This window comes from Primulina huaijiensis, chromosome 14 (genome assembly GCF_012295235.1).
Source record: "Primulina huaijiensis isolate GDHJ02 chromosome 14, ASM1229523v2, whole genome shotgun sequence".
NCBI lineage: Eukaryota > Viridiplantae > Streptophyta > Magnoliopsida > Lamiales > Gesneriaceae > Primulina > Primulina huaijiensis.
The window spans coordinates 2,842,312-2,868,426 of record NC_133319.1 but is presented as its reverse complement, the minus strand read 5'-3'; the positions used below and the strand labels follow the sequence as shown (position 1 = coordinate 2,868,426).

General features: G+C 34.0%; 1 protein-coding gene across 8 annotated transcripts; it reads right to left on the bottom strand.

The window, feature by feature from the left end:
* Nucleotides 1-1,485: 1,485 nt before the first annotated feature.
* LOC140956642 (DNA-directed RNA polymerase III subunit 1-like) lies at nucleotides 1,486-25,898 on the bottom strand. Of its 8 annotated transcripts, none has more exons than XM_073413479.1 (29): nucleotides 25,390-25,405; nucleotides 24,464-24,529; nucleotides 23,892-23,968; nucleotides 23,223-23,352; nucleotides 22,126-22,275; nucleotides 20,749-20,926; nucleotides 18,645-18,820; nucleotides 18,378-18,490; nucleotides 17,538-17,637; nucleotides 16,726-16,941; nucleotides 16,507-16,655; nucleotides 16,286-16,427; nucleotides 16,065-16,205; nucleotides 14,011-14,199; nucleotides 11,760-11,955; nucleotides 11,065-11,158; nucleotides 9,920-10,154; nucleotides 9,208-9,399; nucleotides 8,584-8,682; nucleotides 6,756-6,959; nucleotides 6,338-6,643; nucleotides 5,450-5,597; nucleotides 5,214-5,365; nucleotides 4,597-4,752; nucleotides 4,400-4,513; nucleotides 4,252-4,331; nucleotides 3,459-3,663; nucleotides 2,401-2,603; nucleotides 1,486-2,193 (listed from the first exon to the last, which is right to left on the bottom strand). In XM_073413479.1, the coding sequence occupies exons 3-29, from the start codon at nucleotides 23,960-23,962 to the stop codon at nucleotides 2,145-2,147; spliced, it is 4,188 nt and encodes a 1,395-aa protein (XP_073269580.1). In that variant the 5' UTR covers nucleotides 23,963-23,968; nucleotides 24,464-24,529; nucleotides 25,390-25,405; the 3' UTR covers nucleotides 1,486-2,144. The 8 variants fall into 8 exon arrangements, with proteins under 8 accessions (XP_073269580.1, XP_073269578.1, XP_073269581.1 ...); XM_073413477.1 differs by lacking the exon at nucleotides 25,390-25,405 and adding an exon at nucleotides 24,614-24,748; XM_073413480.1 differs by lacking the exon at nucleotides 25,390-25,405 and adding an exon at nucleotides 24,727-24,741.
* Nucleotides 25,899-26,115: the final 217 nt, after the last annotated feature.

Here is a 26,115-nt window from a genome sequence, read left to right as displayed (position 1 = left end):
CCCTTTTAATTATGAAATATTATACATTATATGAGTTGAGGATCACATGATAGACATTTATAAATATTTAAATTTTTTTGACTTAATGTCTTAATGATTCGTATAATTTAAATTTATTAAAGAATAGTCATAACATTTTTAATTTTGAATAACATTTAATTGTAACAAAATAAATTACATAAAATTATTCATAATTTTGGAAATACTTGGATATGAATAATTATGAAGAATAAATATTTTATGCATAAAGAATTCAATATTCTAGTGATTCGTATAATTTTAATTAATTGAAGAGTAGCACAACATCTTTAATTGAATTAAAATTATACATAAATTCTGATAATCACATTTGGTTATAAGGGACGTAAATTGTAATTAATTATGTTTGAAAAAGTGAAATTTATCCCACAAAAAAATTTAGTTATGTTAAATACAATTAATTAGGATACAATATTGAAGTATTTTCTTTAACTTACCCATAGATATTAAGAATGAAATATAATTCAATAATTATATCATTAAGTTCATAGATCTTATTAAATTAAAAATTTAGCATACATGCGATTTTAATGTCAATTATCCATATATATAGCTTGGTTTACATGGATAAAATATGACATATGGTTTAATGTTTCATTTGATAACATTAGCATGTATTAATTAATTTTGCAACATATTGTTCTGTTATTGACTAATATTAATTCCTAAGATTCAAGATTATAGTTAAAGCAGCAAGCGTTCGGTCTTACAATTGATATCAGAGCCAATGTCATATGTTCGATCCTCATTTATTATAAAGAGTGTATTTATTAGAAGAGAGAATGTTGAGATGCAATAATTGTACCTATTGAGTAGAGCGATCGAACAATGATGCTTAGACTACTATGCGATTTAAAAAAATTGAGTTTCATCGTTATCACTAGCTATAACTTTTGGTAAAACACCTACACTATTGTATGATGCATTTTAAGGAGTTTCATTTGGACTTGGAATTGTGAATTTTATGTCTAAATCATTGAGATTATATTACGACAATTTAGTTATAATCTTTATGATTAAAGCGACTGTCGAGTTAAGTATATCGAAAGACATGCATTAAGATGTTTAAGGATTATATGGTAATTAATATTAGACTTGGTTCCATAATGATTTTATGGTATATATATTTGATTTTGATTTATGAAACTCATTCAATTATAATATTTCTCATATTCAGTTATATACATATTGAGTTATCTTGAAAAAATATTAATAAATTTAGATCTCGAATAAATATATAGTTTATTCATCAAATTATACAAATTTGAAAAACATAATGCATTGTGAAATATGAAAGATAATATTCTCTCTTAGAAGACATATCGCCATGATTCATGTATTTTTTCTTCTTCTTTGGTGAATGATGTATATGAACCAAGTAAAAGAATGTAAGAAATATTTGGATTTGAACAAATTATATTGTGGCTCATATCAAGATGAACAAAAAGAAAATTGTGTTGATAGCGACGACAGCCATAGTCTGAATTTTAGACTAACAGTGCATGATATCGTAACTTTAGGCTGTTGTGACACGCATGCGCCCCTGCCCCTTCTTTTTGACTCTCAAGCTCCTCAATCTTACTCATTGATGGTATAAAAACGTCTATAAATAGCAGAATTTGAAATCCATAACCATACAATCCATAAAAACAATATTACAACATCAACGAGGGTTGGAGTGTTCAGAAAACTTCAAATCAGATAAAAACATAATACTTACAAATTATTCAATTGATAGAGATAATACTCGATCCACTTTCATATATTTGTTTATTATTATGTTCATCGATGGGTAGAAACACGATTTTTTAGAAAAACTCCTACATAAGATGCATCTTGGCAAATCAAGTTATCAGATTCATTTATTTAACATATGCAGATGGCGGACTCCGTAAAAAAATGACAAACCAGCATGTGCTTCCTACAAGAGCCGATGAGATGGCAAGGGACTGGCTACGGTCGGTAAGAAATGTTGACTGTTGAATTTCAATATATATGCCACCAAAATACAGAAGTGCCTCTTATAAAGAGCAATCATAATGCATCATCGCTTTGTTGGACCATATATTGTCATAGAATCTTCGTAGGAAGTCTCCTCAACGATTTCAGCGAATAATAGGATCAGAACCATAACTTAACTCAACAGGCTGCACGCTGCATAGGGAAATAAGAATAAAATGTTATCATATACTAGTTCTTAAATAATGAGTAGAATGATTGACATTAATAAGTTCAGAACTAGAGCCACACTAGATCGAGTTTTATGTAAGGTAAAACTCAATCAACATTTATGTCATTTGTATGTTTAATGCATCGATAATTAGTTCATCATATGACTATCAAAAGCATTGGAAAGCATACCTTTGCCTAACTTTGAACATTCCTGTTCCAATTTGTATAGGTATTCCCATAATGATGCGTTCACTAATTCCTTCAATCCTATCAACCCTCCCATTCACAGAAGCATTAAAAAGGAGATCTGCGGTCTTCTCGAATGAAGCCAGCATTAGAACACTGTCATTCAGTTTTCCCACCCCATGTCTTGTTATTCCCAAAACTTCACCCTGAAAAGATGGTTATGCATGATTGAGCAGGCGATAATATGAAGTTTAACATCAAAAGTTACAGAAATATCAGTCAGAATCTTCTTTGTTGTCAACGAAACCTAATAGACGTAGCAAAGGGCCTGCTCTACAAACTAATTTTCCAGACAACTCAAAATCACAGTATTAAATAACAAAATGTAGAAGGGAATAAACGGATTCAACAATCTGAGTATTTCTACTCAGCCAAGGAAATAAAAATTACGATATTCTGTTGCCCCAGCAACCGCTAGCCAATATCTGAAAGTGTGCTTGAATGAATCTCCTCCAACAAACTCTCCCCCTTATATTTTCAGCCCACTATTTTTTCAAGGCCCGACATGCTTGAGCCCATAACAGTCCGACTAATTGCCTACAACATTTACTTAAGGTTGCCATTTTCATGGTTGACATATGCATAACAAGAAAAGATTTGGTTGACATATGCATAATTTGAAAAGATTTGAAAAAACACACATTTTAGATTCATTCCCGATGCTCATTGATTATGTGATATGGTAACTTTCTCACTCTATCCTCTTGGTCAAAACTCTTGCTTTTCTCCTCACACATGCATCCAGGGATGTACAAATAAATTTCATAATCATGTAAGGTTGCTTCACATTGAAATGAATCATACAATTGTATAAAGTTAGCTTCACCCAACTCGAGCATATACTTAAAAGAAAATGTGAAACTTATAGAATAGAAATTGTAACAATTGATGGTCAACTAGGTAGTGGTTGTCCGCATTAGATGCAGTAAGGTCAGAGTTGGACAACTGCAGTCCCAAAGACCATAAACCAGCAAATATCAAATTCTGAAAAATGAAATTACCTTGGATGTCATTAAATCAGCCAAAAGCATCATGTGACGCGTGTCTATGCTCATTCCATGACTTGACATGGTTAATTGTATCTCATCAATAATTGACTTTCTCGCAGCTTCAATTCCAAGTGTCTTACCTACTTCAATAATGTGATTACTCGTAGTTTTACACCCATCAACTCCTTGAATGCCCATGACAGATAGCAATCCAGTCCTGCACGCCAAAACAATAGCAAAACAACTCACCAACATAATCATGCCATGAATGCTCTTAGCTGTATAAACCATTGAAAGGCTTGCCCCTGCACCAACAAGATCCACTCATGACATACTGCTTATGTCTACCTTCACAATTTATAATGTTACAAGAAACATTGCAAAACCCAGTTGAAAAACTAGTGTATGTATTTGTTCTCAATAAGTCATATTCAAATAAGTTGACAATACATGTAAAAGCCCAATCCTTGTAATTAAATACTAACCGCGTGATGTTTTACTTTCACATGATAATTTGCAAACACTGTACATGGTATATGTAGGTGTACGTACGGCAACTGGTGCCTGGAACACTGGTGGAACATAGAATGTATGCTGAATAATGAAAAAACCCAAATATAAAACTAACACATTTTCATCATTTTTTTTCTCAAAAGTTTGATCATATTTTTGAGCCTAGAACACTAGTGGAAACTAGAATGTATGCTGAATAACGAAAGCATCCAGACAGAATAATAACATATTTTCATCATAATTCTTGAGCATAGATGAATGAAAAATCCACTAAGATCCTAAAGAAACATACCCTTCAACAAGTAAATCAAAAGTTTCCTTTCCATTTTCCACTGTTTTCTTTATTATAGCACGTTCAACCGAATTGATTCCCTGCCATAGAACAGCAATACACATTAGCATTTTGGAGGATTATTCAGAATGAAAATTTAAAGTCTAACCTTCACAACTACTTTGGAGAGCTTTTTCAGAAGCCCTCGGAGTTCAAATTGAAGTGCACTTCTATCAGCATGCAGAACCACTTCCAGTTTCTTGGGATTCAAAACCTTAACTTGCTGCGGCAAACATTAGTATCAGTGAAAGTAAAGCTTCTAGACGAACACAAACAAAAGGATTGATTAGTGAGGCACATTCATACCTGCTCCTTCAATTTCATTTTCGGGGTACGTAGAATTGATTCTTTTACAGTATATGCATCAATGGATAGTTGTGAATCTTGTAATCTTTTCATATCAAGTGTTATAACTACGGATGCCTGTCTTGATGCTTGAGACGTCTTAATACTTCTAGCTACCTACGGAGTAAAGATATGACTCCATCAATGGACCAGCTTGATACTTTGCAATCACATAAAGTCACAAATCAAGGAAAATTGATGGAGTTGCATAAGCCAAATTTCAAAGAACACTGAAGTCGGAAGAAAACCTTGACTGTTCAGAAAGCATTTGATGTTTGATGGTAGCAAACTGGCATTGCACAAATTTTAAGCCAACTATTATCATTATAGGAGACAACTCCAAATGCATGTGCTTAATTGAAGTTATCAGAACAATGGCAACATGATGCAAACATAACCTGCAACAGGACCTTTACCATACAAAATCACCATCATCTAAAGACAACAATTCAAATTCCATGTCCGAATTATTTAATAGCGTTACAAAAAAATTCCCCATGCATTTCCAATTAAATTCTGACGGATGATCTCCATTATGTGCCACTGCATAATCCTCAATTAATATGGATGAAGATTACCTGCTCTAAAAGTGTTTTCTCAATACGACCCTTTACTATTCTTGCACTGATCTCGTTGTCCACATACTCAAGTCTAGCAGATATAATTGGAGTGCTGATCGTTTTAGCAGCATTCGTTATTTCTAATATCCGAGGAACCCCAAGGGTAACATCTATGATAAAATTAAGGTTAACCTACCTGAAAAAACAATAAAAAGGAAGATAATGTTAGTTGATCATTTTATCTGAAAGGATACTCATGCTGGCAACTCCAGCAAAGTGGAAAGTTTTCAATGTCATCTGTGTTCCTGGCTCTCCTATACTCTGAGCTCCAATTGCACCAATTGCAGTCCCCGATTCGATTTTCTTCGAATGATAACGAGAGATGCAGGTTTCTAAGAATACCTAAAGATTTATGGAAAAATTACTGCTTTAAGATCCATGCATGAAGGAGTGTGTTAGATCCGTATAGATGAATAAATGCACAAATATAGAATAAAAAACAATTTATTAATAATAAGAATACTAATAAGTCTAAACACCATAATTTTCAAAGCCTTTTTATGTCAAGCACAAAACAATTCCAAATAATGTCAAAAAATTTCATGGTTCAAAAGGTCAGAAAAACATCACCAAACTCAAAAGGTCCAATTTGAGTAAACCATATTGTCCCAATCTTGTTTAATGGCCACTACAGCCCACTACAGATTATGTTTTCTCTAGCTTTTGAAATAGCCACCGTAAACCAAAAAGTTATACACACACAGTCGCATCAAATCTACGAATTTCATCTCCCTTGCAAAGCTTAATTATTCGGTTCATTGACTAAATACTATAGAGACAATTACAAAAAAAAAAAAAAAATTGCCCAACCATAAACCAAAAAGTTATACATAACCAGTCACATCAAATCTACGAATTTCATCTCCCTTGCAAAGCTTAATTATTTGGTTCATTGACTAATACTATAGAGACCATTATAAAAAAAATTAGTCATATACGCATATAAGTTTGAAAGTGTAAATAATGTGCCACTATGTTTCAACAAAGTTTTTAATATCATCCAAAAAGCACTTTGGAGAATTCAAAACAAAGGTGAGAATCAACTCTAGCTGAAGGAGTCTAGAAGCGGAAAACAAAATTACCTGTAGTTGCTGCCTCGTGATCCCTACAGTGTTTGCAGCAACAGTTTCCAAATGAACTTGATTCTCTCTGGAATCTTGTCCTTCATTCAGTTTCAGGGAGAGAGTTGATTTCCCTGATTTTTCCTGGATAAACTTCGATAACGACTCAGCAAAAGTCTCCAAGCATCCTTTTTTAGGCGGCAAATCCAGTGAGCACCCCCATTTAGTGATATTGAATTTTGAGAGCCTTTCATCGGTTATTTCCTCTATCATAGTTTTAATATCTTGAGTAGATAAAATCTGCTGCCCTAATGCAGGGCAGGTGGCCTGTCAAGATAACAATGATAAAGGATGAATAAACAGAAGAGAGGACATTGTTGCTAGTTGGTGACTAAAAATATCCTCAATAGATGAGGAGGCAAACAGTAGGTTCCAAGACCTTGACTTTCATAAATAATCTTTCAAAGTTCAATGGAAGTCCACTTTTCCCTTCCATCTGTGCGGGATCCATACCATCACCTCCATATATAAACTGAACAATGCAAGCACTTGCATTTCTAACTGAATTGTCATAGTGAACAGATAGGTCCTCCATAGTTTTCATTAGTCTACGCGACAAGTACCCCGTTTCAGCAGTTTTAACCTGCAAGAATATTAATAGCCTATTGAGCTGGATTAACAACAGTCACATAAAGATAACATCACGCAAGCATGAAAAAGAAGTGTTGCTTCTCGACATAATATGTATGTCTGTCTGCCTGCTTTCTATTTCTCTTATATTTTAGAACCCAACATCATGTACTTTTTTCTCCGAGACTTTATTGTGCTTATAATTGAACAGTTAAGTTCAAATTTAGGAGGTGCCAGACTGAATAGTTAAAACGAATAGTTCATAATATATTTGTTACAATATATTTTCACATTTATAAAGATTTGATAACTATAATCTAAAATAAGATAATTTAACAGAGTTCTAGCTCTCTAGGTATTTTATCGTGAATATAGACCATTATAGCTGAACCACATAAATTTAGTATAACATTTCATTGTCTCTTTATTTTACTACTACAACTCAAAATTAAGGAAATACCACCTCACTTTGTTTATTCATCTCACCATCTAAGTTTACAACCAACAGAAAGTGAGGTGAGTACCCTCCGTCCAATTTCTAACCTCCTACAATCCCTCTGACCAAACACACCAAGGTCTCACCTATAGGAAATAACATGAATGGCAGGATTTAGGAAACAACAAAATTTCCAAGCAAAACACAAATTTTATACGACCAAGTTTACACATTATATTATAGCACGCTCATGGTTAATAAAATTTAAAAAACAAGAGAGTGTTGTCGAGCCCAAAGCATCTCAATGCCGATACATTACACTTCTTGTGAAATGGAGACCGATAGTTAACCAATTATGCAGAGTGCAAATAAATTGACGACGTAGCTGGTTAAGGTCAACTTTAAAGAAAGATGCAGAAACTGGAAGTATCAAATAAGTTAACTGTATTTTAACATTTATCTATGTAGCACGGATACCCAACATAAAATTTGAAGTATCGGACATAGGTACGGATACGACACGTAAATACGCGTGTCACATACATCAAAATCCATGTCATTGAATTTTTGGAGGTTTGCCAGTTGGAAAACAAAGCAATGACGAAAACATTATCATAAAATAGGTTCGATCAGATGACAGATGTGGCGGTCCGAACACAGAGCAATGGCGAAAACATTATCATAAAATAATATTTTTATGATTATAAATGGTGCTATGAATTCATTCAAATAATCTAAAGCTGCAATGTGTTTTCGGACTTGATAACTCGAAATAGCGACATTTCTTTCAATTTCGATATGTGGTGACAATTTTCTAATTGATACGTTAACTTTCTTTTAACACTATTGTTGTTTACGACTGTTGCACATATAATTGATTTTTTTTACGATTACACTTATTAAAAAAAATTAAATTCATAAAATTAAAAATCAAATTTAAATTTTTCTATTTTTAATAATTTTTTGTAAAATATTTGATTATTATATCCCAACCATATCGAATCTTATATTTTCAAAATTTATCGTATCATTGTATCCGTATCGTATTCGATACGATACTCTTATATATGCAACATACACATTTATCCTTGATGGAATTCTAAAAGCTTGAAAGGATGGTTGGGGTCAATCATAGAGGAAAAAATTTATTTGCTACCTTTCATTCACAAAACAATTAGAAAATAAAAATAATTATCCATACCGCAGTATCTACGAGACCTTCTCTCCCTCCCATGGTGTGGAAAAAAAATTCTGTTGCAGTTAATCCAGAATAAAATGAATTCTGAACAAAGCCTTTAGCCTGCATTCAAAACACAAAAACGTTGTTTAGGTCTTGCAGATATTCTTTTTTCAACTTTGAGTTGAAGCTCAAGAAATGGTAATAACTAATTTACAGATATCAATCAATAGTAAACCTTAGCTTTACTTGGAGGTATACATAATATAATGATTTAACACTATTTTTTTACTTATTTGAAAGATTAAGCATATGTTTTATTTAATTAGGACAAAAAGGATGTACATAGATCCATGTTATCCAGTTGCTACCTCTTAGGATTTATCTGGTTACTGAATATAATGGTGGTCAATTTTAATGCCCTGAAATTTCTCTAGGCAATTCATCTTTTAGGATTTCCTTGGTTTCTGATTACAATGGTGGTCAAGTTATATGGCCTCATCGCATGTTCATTCCATTCACAAACTAATTGCAGGCAACCTGCCAGTTATTTTAAAAGAATTATAAAAATAAAATCAAATGTAATCTATTATCCCAAAAACCAACAGATAAAAATACTAATTATTATCGAATACAACAATGGCATACATCTGGGTCCTTTGCTTCTCTTTCAAAATGAGGCAGCGTTCGATCAATGAATCCATTTGGAGCTCGGCGACCACCAACAGATTGTTGACCAACACATGCAATCATTTGGCAAATATTAATAGGAGATCCTTTGGAACCACACTGTGACATGATTAGGGGGCTGTTCCTCCAATTCAGATTTTCCATACAAACCTAGCACAAACAAGAGATTAGCATGTCCAATAAGTATATTAGTCTATAACGAAGTTGAAACTTGGAAGGAAAAAGAAATTTCTAAAGACACTGTAAAAACACATTTCATCAAAAATAAAGTAGATAGAACAGCATCCCAGAGAAACTATAGCTCCTATTTTGGACTAGCAGAATCAACTGCAACAAATGCTTTGAGAAAAACAGGAAGAATACCAAGTCATTGCTAGAGAAACTCATTTCATTTAAAGCTCAGTTGTTCATTGCATCTGGAGTTTTAGACATGATAAAAAAAATGCAGAATACATCCGGTAAAATCCATTGTGGAAAGGCTAGCTAGCAAGCAGAACCCCTGACGGACTACTTTACTAAAAAATAAAGAAGAGGTGGTGTGATCTGATTGGCACCAGCCAAAGGCCAAAGTTAAAAGAACTTGTGTAACCATTATTGAAGTTTTAGAAACTGTAAAGATAATCATTAAAAGCCAACAGTCATCAAACTAACAAAAGATAGAACCACTTACCTTTGCAGTAGATTCCCGGATGTTATTTAGGACTGCAGTTATATTGGCTTCAAGTGTCTGAGCTTTATTACAGCCAGGTAGTGGGACCAGTTTTCCAGATTTATAAGTATCAATATACTCTGTACACTTGGCATACTGCTCATGAATCGTATCCTTCTTTTTCTTGTTCAATACGTCCTCGGGTTGGACATCATTAATTCCTATTGAAAATCCATGATTTCCTATCCATCGAGCGCTGTAAAAGCAAGACAATCAGAGTTTAAACCCAAGCAACTTCATTAGTATTGAGTTAATAAGACTAAATGAAATAAAAATCAACAGAATTTTGGACAACCCTAACACATAAATCATTGACATCAGGACCAAAAGGCTTATTTCAACCCCTAGTTAAAAAGGTCTTCATCTGTCAAATACTGTATGAATACATGGTTTGCTATTTTCTGTCTAGACTCTAGATTTTCTGATTTGTTAGAGTTTCCACGGATAATTTAGAATCGATACATATCCTTGCTGAAATGACATCAAACAGATTATGAACACATTCAGAAAGTTGAAGGATATCAATATTCTAAAAATGATACAGTATCAATAAATAAAGTTTCCTCTCACTTCATAATTCGAAAAGGCAGGTCAAATTTCTCCATGCTATCCGCTTAAAAATTAAGTTCTGAAAAGGCTATGAAATTTGAAGCACCTGAAGAACTAACATAAGATTCCATAGTACAAAGCTGCCCCTGCTCATGTATTATCGTTAAGTAGAAAATAAAGATGAAAGGGAACTCAAATGGGGTAAAGCAACCCCAACTCATGAACGGTTTTAAATCCTTTGTAGGAGAAAAAGTAAGAGGAGTTGAATTTGTTGATATAAAAGTAGGACCCCCACCCCATAGTTTACAAATTTGATAAAGTACCTTCGAGGACTTATATGACAGGCTGATATCCTTACATAAATACCATAAACAAAGTAACAAACTAAAACAAGATTCAGAATAATCCGTTAAAAGTAACTTGGGGCGCTGAGACATACAAGAAAAAGGTATATTATCAAAGTTGTAAACATAAGTTCAACAGCTTAAAAAATTATATAGAGAAATCCTATACACGATTGAATCGAAAATCTATTGATTACAGCTACTTGGTCACACCTTAACTTTGCCAACCGATTCATGCAAGCAGCAGCAGCATGTGCATCATAATCCCTGAGAAGAACAGAATAAAGACCATCCTTGTTCCCATTGCCTGATTTCATACAACAAAAAAAATTAGAATATTAGCTTTATATTCACAAGCCCAAAAGTAGGAAACGTTCTCCAAAGAACGAATAAATCAGCGAAAATTACTAAAATAACCCATTAAAAAGATTCCATATCCAAAATCCCAAGTAATTTCATTTTGGATTTCAAACCATTCTTCAACTTCCTGCACCAAGAAACCCAAATTTTCAAATTTCTTTATTTCTGACCCAGAATACCTCCAATGATTAACTTCATTTAGTTATAATTTTGAAAAACTGGTCCATTATTTTGACAGCGTATTTCTTTTTATATATATACAAATAACAGCATGTTTCTAAAATTATTATATAAGTAACAGATTTTTCACAAAATCTTTTTATATTAATAAAAACCAATTTTTTGCTAAAAAATCATATTTTATATTAAAATGAAATTAATGAGTTTGAAAACGTAAAACTAATATATAATGTGTATACAAAATCAACTTAGATGCTTTTTTATATAAAAATTAAATTTTTTAGACAAGATAATAATTGATAAAAACTTAGCTTATAGATATACAACCAGTCAAGCCTGGGAAAAGAAGTCAGAAAAAGGATGCTTACCCAGTGTAACTTTTCCAAGTTGGCCACTGATTAATTCACTGTTACGAATGCAAACAAACCCATCCTTTGGGCACATTGTCTCGGCAGATTTTTGGCAATTCTTTTCTGCAACAGTAAAATTTACGTACACTCTCATTTTTGCATGTGGACGCAGCAGTATACTAAATAATTGTTTGCCAGTCCAAAGCTCCAATGGCTGCAATAGAAAGTACTACTTAGTACTTAGATAACTTATCCAATAGAAAATAAAAAATATTAAGCACCAGCAAGAAGCTATATTAGCTGCACAAGTAGCTTTCTCACATGCAAGAAAAATATCAGTAAGAAAGCTACATAACTGCACAAGCAGCATTCGAACAGAAGAAAATTTTGATCATCAACTACCACTACATTTCACTATGAATGACAAAATAATGTTGAGCATTAAAAAGTATAAAAAAATAAGTTACCAGAGTCTTGTTATTAACTCAAACTAAAGAGTAGAATGAGATACATTTGATGTGTTTATAATTCAATATAGTAACTCGAATTAATTTATGGTAATTAGGTGAATTTTAGTTGTTGAATTATTGTTTATAGTTCCTAATCATAGTTTTTTTTAATATAGGTGAAAGTGATGAATTCAAGTTAAAATGCTGAAAAAAAAATACATTTGGACATGTTCGGCACATCGGCGTCATACTGCAAGGAAAAGATTGATATAGAGTTTGTGAAATGAGCTAGAACCGTGTGCCAACTCAAGAATTTGGATAAAAGTTTTAAGAGAGCCGGGATTTCAATGGGCTTTTCCGCGGAAAGATAAAGATCTTTTTATTTTGGATGTCGGGTGCCCCATAGAGAAAAGATTCTGCAGTTTCTGGTATATGATAATTCATTGTATATTTTGGTCGCTATGGTTGGAAAGAAATAACAGAATATCTGAAGATGTGTCGGAGTACGTTGAACAAGTCTGGGAGAAAATAAAATTCAGAGTCGCAACTTGGACGACAAATTTGCTGGAGTACAATCATTTATGTATTTCAGATTTAGTTAGGGACTGGAAATTTGTATGGTCGTGAAAATAGTGTGATGGTGTCATAGCATATTGCTTTAGCAACGTTTTCTTGTAACGTTGTTGCGGATTACTCATCCGCGTATATTGTGTAACTTTTCGATATTTTAATATATATAGTCTTCTATCAAAAAAAAAAAAGAGTTCACTCTAGCTCAAGATAATTTTGGAGGACCTACAGGTCAAGTGAACAAACCTCCTAAAAGGCTCTGTTGAGATAATAAATTGGTGATCAATGTCGCTCATAATCCTGTACATCATTACAGTGCAAAACATGTGAGGTTGCCAGAGAAACTTCAGAAAGGATTGATTTGTATCCCATTCGTGTCCCCTAATAAGCAACTAGCAGATATACTCAAAAAGTGACTTCCTGGTGTTGTCTGTCATAGATTAATGAGCAAGCTTGGAATTGAAGTAATTCACTTACCAGCATGAGGAAGAGTGTTAAAAGATATATTTTGTTTTGTAGAAACTATATCTTTTAGCTAATTTTATATGATCATTAGGAATTTATTCTATCTATTTCTAGTAGACTTGAGTCCAGGAATTAGGTGGTGTTAATTTCCTAGTTTAGATACTGATTTATAAGTTGGTTTAGTTTTATTCTAAGTTCAAACTTGAGCAAGACTTTTTCAAGCATTCCATGTCAAGCCAAAAGAACATGATACTCAATTTAAGCTGATCTTTACTTTGTTAAACACTCAATGCAACAGGTGGTGTGGAGGAACCCTAGTTACTCCTCCATATCATAAACGCCTAGTAGCATTATCAAATAGCCCTTAACCGAATCACAAAAAATTATCTTTAGAGGTCAGTACTGCATAGTCGAATTTTTCTCACCAAGAAGAAACAAGACTTTCCAATAAATAAGAACATGCAAACATAATCACCGGGATAGATAAAATAAAAAGTGTCAGGCCTATTCAAATCAAACAAATCCCATGGATGAAAACAAGTAATGAGAATAAACAAACTGTTTAAGACCACAACTCAGGGAATGAAAATCGATCACGATAAAAATGTTAAGCAAAAGTGTGGCAAGGCTAATGAACAATGAAAAGTGACTACAAAGTTAAAGGAGCAGAAAGGTCAGATAAAAGGACAAGAAAATAAATGGTACACGAGTTCCAATATGCATAATAGTTAGGACCGATCACTACTGATTAGAAGCATAATAGTGAACGAGCTACACCGACAAACCTTAACTATTGCTGGAGTCGGCAAATCAATAGGGTCCATGGCGTCACCCATATACGAACACATAAGAGAAAAGGAAGCACGATCATAAAATGTGTCTTTCCTTGTTATAAGATATGATGATGTTAAAAAATCCTGTGTTGAAGCTACCAATATTTCCCCATTCTTTGGAGTACATAAATTAGTTTGCACCTGCAACAACATTAACAAAAAAAAGGGCCAATAAAATGTCAACGAGGAAAGGTGCAAAAAACATTCCTTGTCTAACTACAACAATCAGTCATACTTGTTGTGCACCTATTTGAAGTTCAGCAATCAATTGAAAAAAAGCATCGTGCAAAGGTTCCTAGGTTGCCACAAAGCTTTATCGAGGTATGCTACGTCAATTTTCATTCAAACTAACAGCTATTATCAAGACATCAGAGAAGTGAAGTTGACCAACATTTTGACACAACAGCACTAATAAACAGGGGCAGTCATAGTTTGGTTAAAACCGAAATAACCGACCGGACCGAAAAATTTGGTTTAAATGGTTCGGTTTTTCGGCCGGTTACGGTTTCAAAATTAAAAAAAATCGGTTTTTCGGTTCGGTTTACGGTTTTGATCCCCAGAAAACCGAAATAACCGAACCAACCATATTATATTTAACTATAGGACTTTTTGTATAATGGGCTAATAAATGGGAAATATCTTTGTTAGTTTCAGTAAGTTTATATATATTTAAGTTATGATTCAAGATTATGATTCATAATCACCATTGTGATGAATTTAATGTCATTTTTGTTTCTAATTTTGCAAAACAGGATTTTGGAGTTTGATAATTGGAAGTTCAAATTGTTATTGAAGCTCATATTGTTAAATGTATTGAGATTTGAGATGCAAAATCTATGTTCATTTTGGAGTCTTAGAATTGGAATTTAATGAATGTGTATCCTTTTATTGAAGAGCTACTGTTTGAAATTGTATTTCAAATTGTTATTTAAGCTTAGATTGTTAAGTCATAAGTGTATTGTAATCATACATGTTCTACTCATCTACTGTCATTGTTTCTTTTATATGTGTTGCATCCATCAAACATCAAGTGACGTATAATTTTATTTCTTAACAAAATATTATAAAACCGTATATAACCGACCATATAAACCGAACCGTATTACAATAAACCGGACCAAACCGTAATAAAATAGTTTGGTTTTGGACCAGATATATTCAAAACCGAAAATCGAAAAACCGAACCGTTATATAGGAAAACCGGATCGAACCGACCGACGCCCACCCATACTAATAAATGATGAAGTTATTGAAGTGACAAAACTAGAAAGCATGTAGTATTCTTTAGGCAATGCGAAAAAATATATGAAATAAAATTTTACAGAAGCCATTACTCTCTGTGAACATCTACAACGAAGCTTATATCGTTTTTTTAACAAACCGCATTTGAGAACATTAAGCATCATCAGTTAAAGTTGAGCTCCCATCCTTCATCCTTAAATTAACTAAGGATTTAAAATCTATTGCAAAATGAATTTATCCAAATAAACCAATGAAATTATTATTATGGATTTGAAATACTTGACTCCAAATTAATCAATGCAAATGCATTCTAAGCTTTTCTATCCAGACGGAAAATATTCCACCAGCACAGTAGAAATGTAACTGCAACTGACACCAATTCAGCCGTCAAACATTTACCTATGCAGCTACTGATAATAACCGTCAAAGTGCAGAATTAAAACCAGTAAGAGTCTGACTTGATGACCTCAGTAAAATAATTTCCATTGGGAAAAAAGGAATTGTAATTCTGTCCAATATGATTACATGACACGTGGAAACAACGGAAAAAGATGACAATTTCGGTGATATAAAGATGCTTCCACGTTAAACAATGGTTTCTACTGTATCCAAGACAAAAATTCTGATTTGATTGTTTATGAGCAAGATTGGACAATTGGACAACTAACTAGGCACATAATTACAAGGTCCCGTGTTAGCATTACATGTCAAAATTGGCATTCACTGAGCAAAGCTAAGCTAATGTAAAATCAATGAGCATTTACCCCCATCAGTGTAAGAGCCTCAGTTCGGGCTTCTTCAGTTTGTGGCACATGCATATTCATCTCATCACCATCAAAATCAGCATTGTAGGGGTTACAAACTGACTCATTGAACCTCAGGGTGCGCCACGGCATTATCTTTGCCTAAAGGCAAAAAGAATAAGACAATGCAAATGAAGAATCTAATTGTGATATCAACAGTTAAGTTGAATAATAGCAAGTACCCTGTGGCACATTATTGACATTCGATGTAAACTTGGTTGCCTATTAAATAAAACAATATCTCCATCTTCAAGATGTCGATCCACAATGTAACCATAATTTAACTCGTCTGCATGACGCTTCCTGGAAGAAAACATCAAGGATCTGCAAGACAACAAATATGTTCATTGATATCACCCCTGATGAAATTGCAACAATAATATGACGAAAAGCAAACACTTACATCTCTGTACCATCGGGTTGCCTAATAAATTTTGCACCTGGGTATTTGTTCGGTCCATTACGAACACATTGTCGCAATTTCTCTATATTATGGTGTGAAACGCGCTCAGGGTAAGTTAGAATTCGGGCCATTAGGATAGGAATAGCAACCTGTCCACAAGTGCAAGTCAAGTACGTGGAAGGAGCCTGAATTTATTCAATGAAAGCTAGAAAGCCAGACCTCATTAATTTTGAGGTTTGGGTCAGGAGAAATAACAGTCCTTCCAGTATATTCTACACGCTTCCCAGACAAATTCCCACGGAACCTTCCTTGTTTTCCTTTAAGGCGCTGAACAAAACCACTCAATGGCTTGGCAGCATTCATGTATGATGTCATTCCACGGACTTCACTATTAATATACTGTGCTACCTCCATTTGCAGATCTTCCCAGCTAGTCTAGCCCAACATTTTTTTGAACAACAAAGTTAAGGTTAGGGCGTTATGTTTTTGGTACTTTGAGACAGAAATACACCAGTGCACCATGCATCCACATAATAATTGGTTAACAAATAAAACTATACTAAACTGGAATTTCAACAGAAAGATCTCTTAGCCTGTTTTCTGTAATCATCACTTCCAGGTCTTCTCCTTAGTGACTAAGAAAATTCAGAGGAATCAACTCAGCGCTATCAGTTCTGTTACATGGAAAAATACCTCGAGTACCCAGGTACTTGGTTAATTTCTGTCTTATTAATATCAACTAAGAAAAACCTTTAATTTTTTGCCTCAATGCGTGTTTGTTCTGCTTTATATAAGAAAGCTCTGAGAACTCAGAACTCAGGCCGTATCACTATTGGTAGGTAGCCACATTCCTAAGTTTTATCAATATATTTCCCTCTTATCCCTCGTGCCTGAAGCAAATTTGAAGACCACAGATAGCCAGGTTAAACAAATAAAAAAACATACAAATATCAGAAAACAGCCACCACAATTCCTGAGCTAGGTTTTAAACAGAAGATTCATCAAAGAGAAGTGATTAAAGCGAAATATACCATGTTTTTGCTATAAAGGCTTGTTTCCTCAATTTCTTGCCGCAAACTAGCATTGGCTTGGATGATGCGTTTTAGTCTCTCTGTAATGTCATTCTCATTGCTGCACCAACCATTGAAGAGTTAGAAACGTCTTCAGAATGATTTCTTTCTGAAGGGGAGGGTACGGACACATTTAAGGCAAGGATTACAGGCTTACTTAAAGATTTCAATAGATAGAAACTAAAGAGCTCAAATTTATAACACAAGCAACAGCAGATTGTCCATATAAGCATGAAAATGCTTACAAGATGAACGATTGAACAAAATATCTTAATAGGTGATCTACACGAGAACTAAATTCCCCCGCATTCTTGAAAGGAAAAAAGTCCTAACTAGCCAACACAACTTCATAAATCAGTTGAACCTTATGAAACCTTTTGTATTCATTCTTCACAAGTCATTCGCAACTTTTTTTTAATCTTAAGTTTTTCATCAATAGATTACACAACTTGTCATCCATTGAAATACTATGAGCAACATAAGAACTTCGGGTAGCCTTACAAGAAGTAAATAAATAGGAAGCACCCCCCTCCATTTGTTTTTTGTCATATGAACCAGCAGGGGTCAGCCAACCCCCCGACCATGACCATGTCGGTGTTTTTTAAAAAAAAAACATTGGTTGTTCTAAAGAGCAAGAAAAACATTTATTCCATGTGTATGTTATTCAACTAGTGCAATTAGTTAAGCTCAAGCTGCTTCAATCTTCTAACAAGCTCATAAAACCTGCAATTTCAACTCCCTCGAGCATAAAACTAAACAATATATAGAGAAAGATATATGTAAACTAATGCAATAGATGACCTCTGTCTTCCACCATCTACAAAGACAGAAGGGCGTATGGAAATTGGTGGCACCAGAATATTGGTGATCATAAATTTCTCTGGCCTATCATTTAGATGAAGCAATTCACAATCCTGAAGACAAAACCAAAAGACAAACATGAACTACAGAAACTGAAGGAATAAAAATAAAACCAGAGGTAAGTTTATGATGATGCTCGTAGAGTACAGCAAAACATTCTCAAAGCTTACTTCAGTGTTTCTTCAATTCAAGATAATGAAAGAGTACCTCATTTAGCATATTTTTTAGTAGGTGGTGGACTATTCTAGGATCAAGTGTAGAAGAGATACTGATATTTCCCTTGAAATCCTTGGTGTGCGAGAGAGCAGATTGACATTCATCCATGTAACTGTCAACTTTCACACGATCAAGTTGGATTCTCATAGATGCCCTTTTAACCATGCCTACAATACAGAAATTGTGGAAATTCCAGCATCAAGTTGTAAGTGGTAATCCTAAGTCCGGTAGCAAATATAAGACAACTGACGGCATCCTCATTCTACAAGTACAACTATTATAGCAGCCCCGGGGTCGAAAAGGGCGGGGGTGATCGACGGTGCCATGAGATTGCATGGACAATGAGCGGCTCCTGGCAGGCTTCTAGACGGAGGGGACATGAATGAATCGATGTTACATCGGAAGGAGAAGGATTCTAAAACTGTTCAGGTATGGGACTGTGCAGTTGAGTAGGGCTTAAAAAATTTGATATATATTACTCACATTAAGAAGGTGCGTCTTCTTTTCGATAGCTCATCACATAAGAACTCCAAAGTTAAGCATGCTTGACTTGGGGCAATTTTGGGATGAGTGACCCATTGGGAAGTTTTCTAAGGTGCATGTGAGTTAGTATATAAGCACGCTGGAAAGACTTGTCTTGGTACAGTGAGGACAGTCATCGAATCTGAGGTGTTACAGTTGGACCACGGTTCTAAAACCGACAGGGTCGGTTGCAATAAAATGTGGAATCAGAAACAAACTTAATCAAACTAATTAAAGTTAATTATTTAACAATTACATCAAGAATATTATGCACATTTAATTTTTATTTAAAAAATAAAAATAGGGAGTTAAAAATTAAATGTATAAATTAAGTAGCGTGGTTACATGAGTCAAGTTGTCAAGACCTTAAAATTTAAGAATGATTTACCAGTTTGATAGTTCCACGTGATTCCATTATATTATTTTTAGGAATTAGAACTCAACTGGAATTCTAAGTTTTGGTTTCCGTTTTTGAAAAACAATTTCGTATTCAGTTCACGGTTCCAAGGAAAGGAGGTCGGCTCTATTCCAATGCATCTGATATGACAGCCATTACTAATAATCAATAGCAAGAATGGGGCATTTCGAAAGTTCAAGGCTATTCTTATGGCTTGTCTTTATGCTTTACCAAATAATACATTTTTTATACATTCTCTTTTAGGGCGTGCAACGAGATTATCGAATGATTAGTAATTTGGGTGATAACAAATTTATAAGGATATATAATATATCGGGATAAAATATGTTTTATTTGGTATATTTTTATGGTAATGATAATTTATTCAGTTTAATGTGTTAAGACCGAAACACCCTTCTTACCCTACCCCAATCGTTCCCTAATTTCTCCCTCTACCTGAGAACAAACAAATTTTCCTCACATGCCCAACAACCCTGTGTCTTTGTTGAGCTCACCCGGAGATGGATAAAGTTCGAAAGTCTGTTACAAAAATATGTCACCATCATCGAATGCCCACTGCAACACAAACTTTCGGGTGCCTAAAAACTTTGTACATGGAAAATAAAAATGAAAAAATGACTGCAGAAAAAGAAGACCTCATGGAATAAAGACAATAAATGGCTTCAACCACAACCGATAATGATCGTAAGTTGCACTCTAAATCTTGAAATCTCCATGTTCCCCTTTGATTTCGAGTTTCCATGCTTCAATGGGAGAGGATTATTTCCATGTGTAGCTATCGGCAGGCCAGCAGGGTATGAAAGAGGAAATGAAGTGATTCGATTAGGTTAGGGCAATGAGCATTTTTGTAAGTTCCATGTGTTCTCATGTACTTTTCAATAATTAATGCCCTATCACTGGGGTTAGAATGGATTTGTTTTCAGGCCACCAAGGTTTTAATATCACTAGTTGAAGGATTGATGGGCCAGAAAATAAACGAGACAAACGTTGGTTAAGGAGCTAATCCTAAGCAAATCAACCATCCAAACGTACCATAACCATTTAGTCATTTACCACTTATACATATTCAAAGGCATGGATATTCAAAGGCATGGACAGATATCACATGATTTATAAATTCAACAACAATATTTTGTCATTGATAAGGTGCCTAACCGTTTATATGTCCACATCTGGAGCACTTGTGAGCCTTCTTACTCCCTGCCAAAGCATTGCACTTCTTTACTACTTGTTTCATTACCTCGTTCTTTTTCAACAGATCTAATTTCGGACTTCTCATTTTAGTCAGAAATTCTTGACGCAGTTTTTCCTCGAGAAGTATTCTGGAGCATTTCTATTAATAGAGAAGATGTGAACCAGATTATGAACTCTCAAAAGTCAATCAATACATTGGACACAATTAATCTCTAGGTATAAAAATAATGTTGATAAAATGGCTTGGGGGGAAGAGAGTTGACAAAAATAACAATATTGTACAAACAAAAACCTATCATCAAATCCAACTTTCAAAGTCCAACATCCAAGAAAAAACATAAAATATTTTGAGGAAATTGAGAAAGACATAAAAATGCACACACAATGTTAAAGGTTAACAAAATTAAGTATATACACGTAGAACTGCTCTGGGAATGGGCCAAGTGAGCTACAAGTGTAAGTTAATATTTTGCAATTCAAATGTTGAATAAAGTAAAAATTATATGGGTCACTAAGCACATAATGTAAAGATGTCGTCCTATAGCACCAAATCTTAAATAATAACTCCGTTCAATTTCCTTTTACTCCTCATCATTCTAAACTCTTTCCTATCGTTGTTGTTCTGGAACTCAATTAATCTTAGATAATAACTTTGCTCATTTTCCTTTTTCTCCTCATCATTCTAAACTTCTTCCTATCTTTGTTGTTTTGGAAATCAATACTACACAATACAGTTCCTTTAATTTGAATTTGAAATTATATACAGGTGTCAGAAGAGCTCGTTCGCTTGTCTGATGAGTTGTAACATGCCCCATGAGTTCATGACACATCCAAAAGGATTTTGTAATGAAGATTTTAACCATCTCACCATATGCCTAACAAGAGTGTTTCCATAACATATACATCTGACCCAAGTACTATAACCTGCTAGAGTTTCAGTGCTCCAGTAACTGAACTAGAATATAAACAGGAAGTTCCTATAAGGTATATTCAATTGTTAGCATGAAATTCGATAAATATAATGTTATTTGTAACATTTGCATAACCTTTTGAGGAGCTTAAACTGTTATGCCAAGGAGAAACTGTGTAAGCTTGTCAAAAGAAATTGTAGTGTTCTCGATACAAGTTTTTGCTTATGTTTCGTAATTTTTTCATTTAACCACAGAAGTTCTAACGAGGATCTGAGGGCAGTCAATATCCTTGATTAATTCTCCTTAATGTAAGCATGCACATTTTTTAAATAAAAGTCATCGTGATTTTCTACTTACCCAGATTTCATGAGCATAAAATTGTCATTTTAAATTGAGTAAACAAGGAAAAATAGCATGAATTTGGTACCTTGCAGATACACTTCAGGATATCTACTATTGTACTTAAATATCCAACATTATACACAGGAAGAGCTAAAGCCAAGTATCCACAATGCCCAGGACATTCCCGAAAATTCCCGTCGCATGTTTTACAAGAGCCATCCTTGTTTGCAGGCCCCTGAAACACAAAAAGGTGCATTAACTGCTTATTTTTTAGGTTATGACAGGTTATGGATCTTTTTTATTTTTAAAAGAAAAGGCTACTCTTGAATTTTCAGAAAAATGTTAAAGCTCATGTAGTATTAATTAAATTAACATGTAAGCTAGTTACCATCACCTTGACATCCATATATAGCATATAAAACTAACCAAGTACAACCCAGTCAAAAGTTCAATAATCCAATCATAGTCAAAGTTAAATTACATTTTTCTTTCCCGTTTCCAATATCGAAGTTTTGAAGCAAAATACAATAAACTGTTCATTCATATTCGGTTTGGAAGGCGACCATACTGAAGAATAGGAAAGTGGTTCTTTGGTACATGTTTTTCTTCTTCATTAGGAACAGAGCAACTTATGTCACAGATTATTTTATAAGAAACGACAACAAGCATGGTATACTGCTGATCAGATGATGAAATGAAACTTTCTCTTATAATAAGAGCATTTTGAATGTCAAAGTAACTACTTTATTTGATGCAAAATTCCAAAATACATTGTGGAATCCATCCAAAGTAAATTAAAAAAACAAAAGGAAAACAAACATCTAGTATAGGACCACAACGGACATTAAGGAAGGAGTCGAAACAAAAAGTGAGCAAATGAAATATTAGAAACAAAACACTCCCCAAGTACCAACAAGAAAGGAAATAACATAAAACGTTCTACCAAAGCGCCGGTACTTAAACGTTCAGAAACAAGTTTCGAAATCAATCCTTCGAATTTCAAACACCATGTTGGTCATAATATAAAGAAAGTAAATCAACCACCTAAACTTCAGATTTTCATCTTGAATTCTTGAGCAAAGATTTAGATTTGGCAAACAGTAGAAAAAGGGAAATAAACTTGAAATGGATATAACGAAACAACTGAATGATTTTTCACAAGAAAAGGAGTTGAGTAATTACCATGTGAGGATCTAACAAGCCATTGACAATAGGCTTTCTATTAGGGTCGTAATAGACGCCAAGAGAAACTTCAACTTCAGCAGCTTTTACTATTTCAGTATTAGAGAATGTAGAAAACTGAATGCTTTCGCTGGAAGAATGACAAGTACAGCTAAGTAACTGAACAATCACAAACTCTAATAAATTTCAGATGTCTTGCTGTAAGATAAGATGGTTATTCAAGTCATAAATCCATAACTAGTTCATTTGCTATAAATTATTCTTAAGTGAAAGAAGTGGATGATTTTCTGGTCCACAATAAACCACGTAAATGCTTCAAATTTTTTCACTAAGAATTTATTTATAGGACACCTCAAACACTGTGAATTGTCTGACCCTCAAAGGGTATGTGTCAACTATCAAACAGCAAGAATCTCAATACTTTATGCAGTAATTTGTCAAATAAAGAGAAGGGGGTTCCTCCATGTACTCCAAATTGTTGCAGAAGACATCCTCACTGAAACTAAGATTGATATGGTAAGAATGCCCACAATTCCACATGACCGGTGAAAAGATCATTAATTCAACAACACTAGACACTAGGTTATCAACAGCAATTGGAATAACTTGTAAAAAGAAAAGGCTCCATTGGTTTAAAGTTAATGAAATGCAAGAACAGAATGTGCATACATTCTTCGAGGGCCAACATCTTCAATGTATGGCTGCTTGGTGAATTGTATAGTTGCTTGTGTCATCCTCATCTCTTCCTGTAACCACCATTAATCAGTTGCACAACGATGTAAAATCCACACACACACATGATATAATAATGATACACTTTGATATGTATGCACATGTATGAAAAATAAGTTTGTCTACAGTTCCTTCCTTTCTTTTTAGAAGAGTAAAAAGCAAAGTTACTAAAATCCTGAAAGTCTTCTCCAAAGAAAAATTTTATCCCCCGAAAGTTAAATGTCGTGTCTTTAGCTTTCTCGTAGTCTAAAGTTTCAGCGCCAAGCCTCCAACAGACTCCGAATGTTCAAGTCCATAGAGAAGCAACTGAAGTTATGATCGAATTCCAATAGCTAACTCCATAACTCAGCAAATAGTGCGACCAATAATTTGGCACCGTATCAATAGTGAAAACTGAATCAATTTGAAACTAAAAGGTAACCAAGATAACATGTAAATGAATCTCCATCTCACTTGAAACACACACACACACACACATATATATATATCGTAAAAGCTAAAGACTGTACCTGGAATCCCCTATCACGAATAATATCAAATTTTCCGAAAACGGTGAATGGCAGAAGAAATATTCCCTGAATAAATCCCAATTCACAAAGAACAATAAAATTCTTTAGAGTTTATAGGGGGGAAAAAGAAAACTAATATATCTATGATACCTAAAACTGAAGTCGATGATTGGCCAGAAAACAACAGTTATTGACTTACTTGAACGAAAAGTTAACAAAGAAAGGAAAATGGCAGCTAAGTATAAAACTGACAGAAAAATTACACGAGAAATAGTTGAAAGCAGACAAAGAAACTTTAATGGGCTTTTGAAATCCTATACGAATTATAGTTCTGGGTGGACCAGAAAATCATCCACTTCTTTCACTTGAGAACAATAATTAGTGGCAAATTTACCTTATAAATGATCCTATAGCGTCAAAAGCTCAAACCAATAATTTTTTGGGCTTCGGAAAACATAAAGACGCTTTTATAGAAATTAAAAATGATATTTTTAAGGCTGAAAATATTTTTAATGCTCAAAATTTCGGCCAGTATGTACCATGGAACTTCGGGACGGTCCAAAACTCAACTTTTTTATGTTGAAAGCTAGTTGTTTTTGTTCTAAAAAAAGAAAGCTAATTGTTTTGGGTCCGATCGTTCAAGGATTATTTATCAATTTGAAACATGAATTTACGCATTTCAAAGGTCGGATTTTTATTTTTATACTTCAAAATTGTGATTTGGAAATTGTTTTTCGTCCATTCGGCACCTAATTGACTTGACTCAAATATTTTACAGCATTCAGCATTCGTAAGATTGCCCAACAAATTTACAAACACGAGAATTCGAATGAAAGGGGGGTCAAATAATTTTTATAAATTAATTGTTCAAAACTGTACCAAAACAGTAAATAAATGAATATAATATCGGAATCTGAGTTTCATACCCTTTCGAGGCTGAGTAAATGTTCAAAGCTGATCCAAATATGTTTAATAAACAATATCCAGATGTGAGGATTTGAAGGAAAATTGAAATCGAAGGCCAACACTCCAAAACCAAAACAGCCTATTTCGCCCGGCGACGGTCTTGCTTCGATTTCCGTCGACACAGGCAGCGGCGAGGGAAGGGGCTGGTGTAGAATCAAAGAGCAGAATGTGGGAAAGATTTCACCCACGTGGATTTCAACAATTTTGATATACGATTGACGAATTTTAACCAATAACCAAAACTAGAGTCACGCAAGATTTCACGCCTTTCAGGCCAAAATACCGGCGATCGGGGTCGCAATAAGAGCGGGGGCTGGTATGGAAAGGTGCGCCGATAGGTTATGACTATGGTGGTGGGTCGACTCGGCCAAGGCGCGGCGGCGACCGAGCTGGGCGACGCGATTTCTGGCAGTGGTGTGCAGATTTTGGGTTAGGGTTTTACCCGTTTTTTGGCAAAATATAGAAATGAATTTTTTTACCGAAAATATGTATTTAATAGAATGTATATTTCAGATTATTTTTTAAGTTTTTTTTTTATAGGAAACTTTAAATTGATATATTAATGTAATCTTGATATAAAAGAAGCGGAAGATTATTTTTTAAATTTTAACTCAACCCTAAATACTGAATTCACTCTTAAGGTGCTTGGTACTTCTTGATACTTCTTATCGAGTACTTAAAGTCGA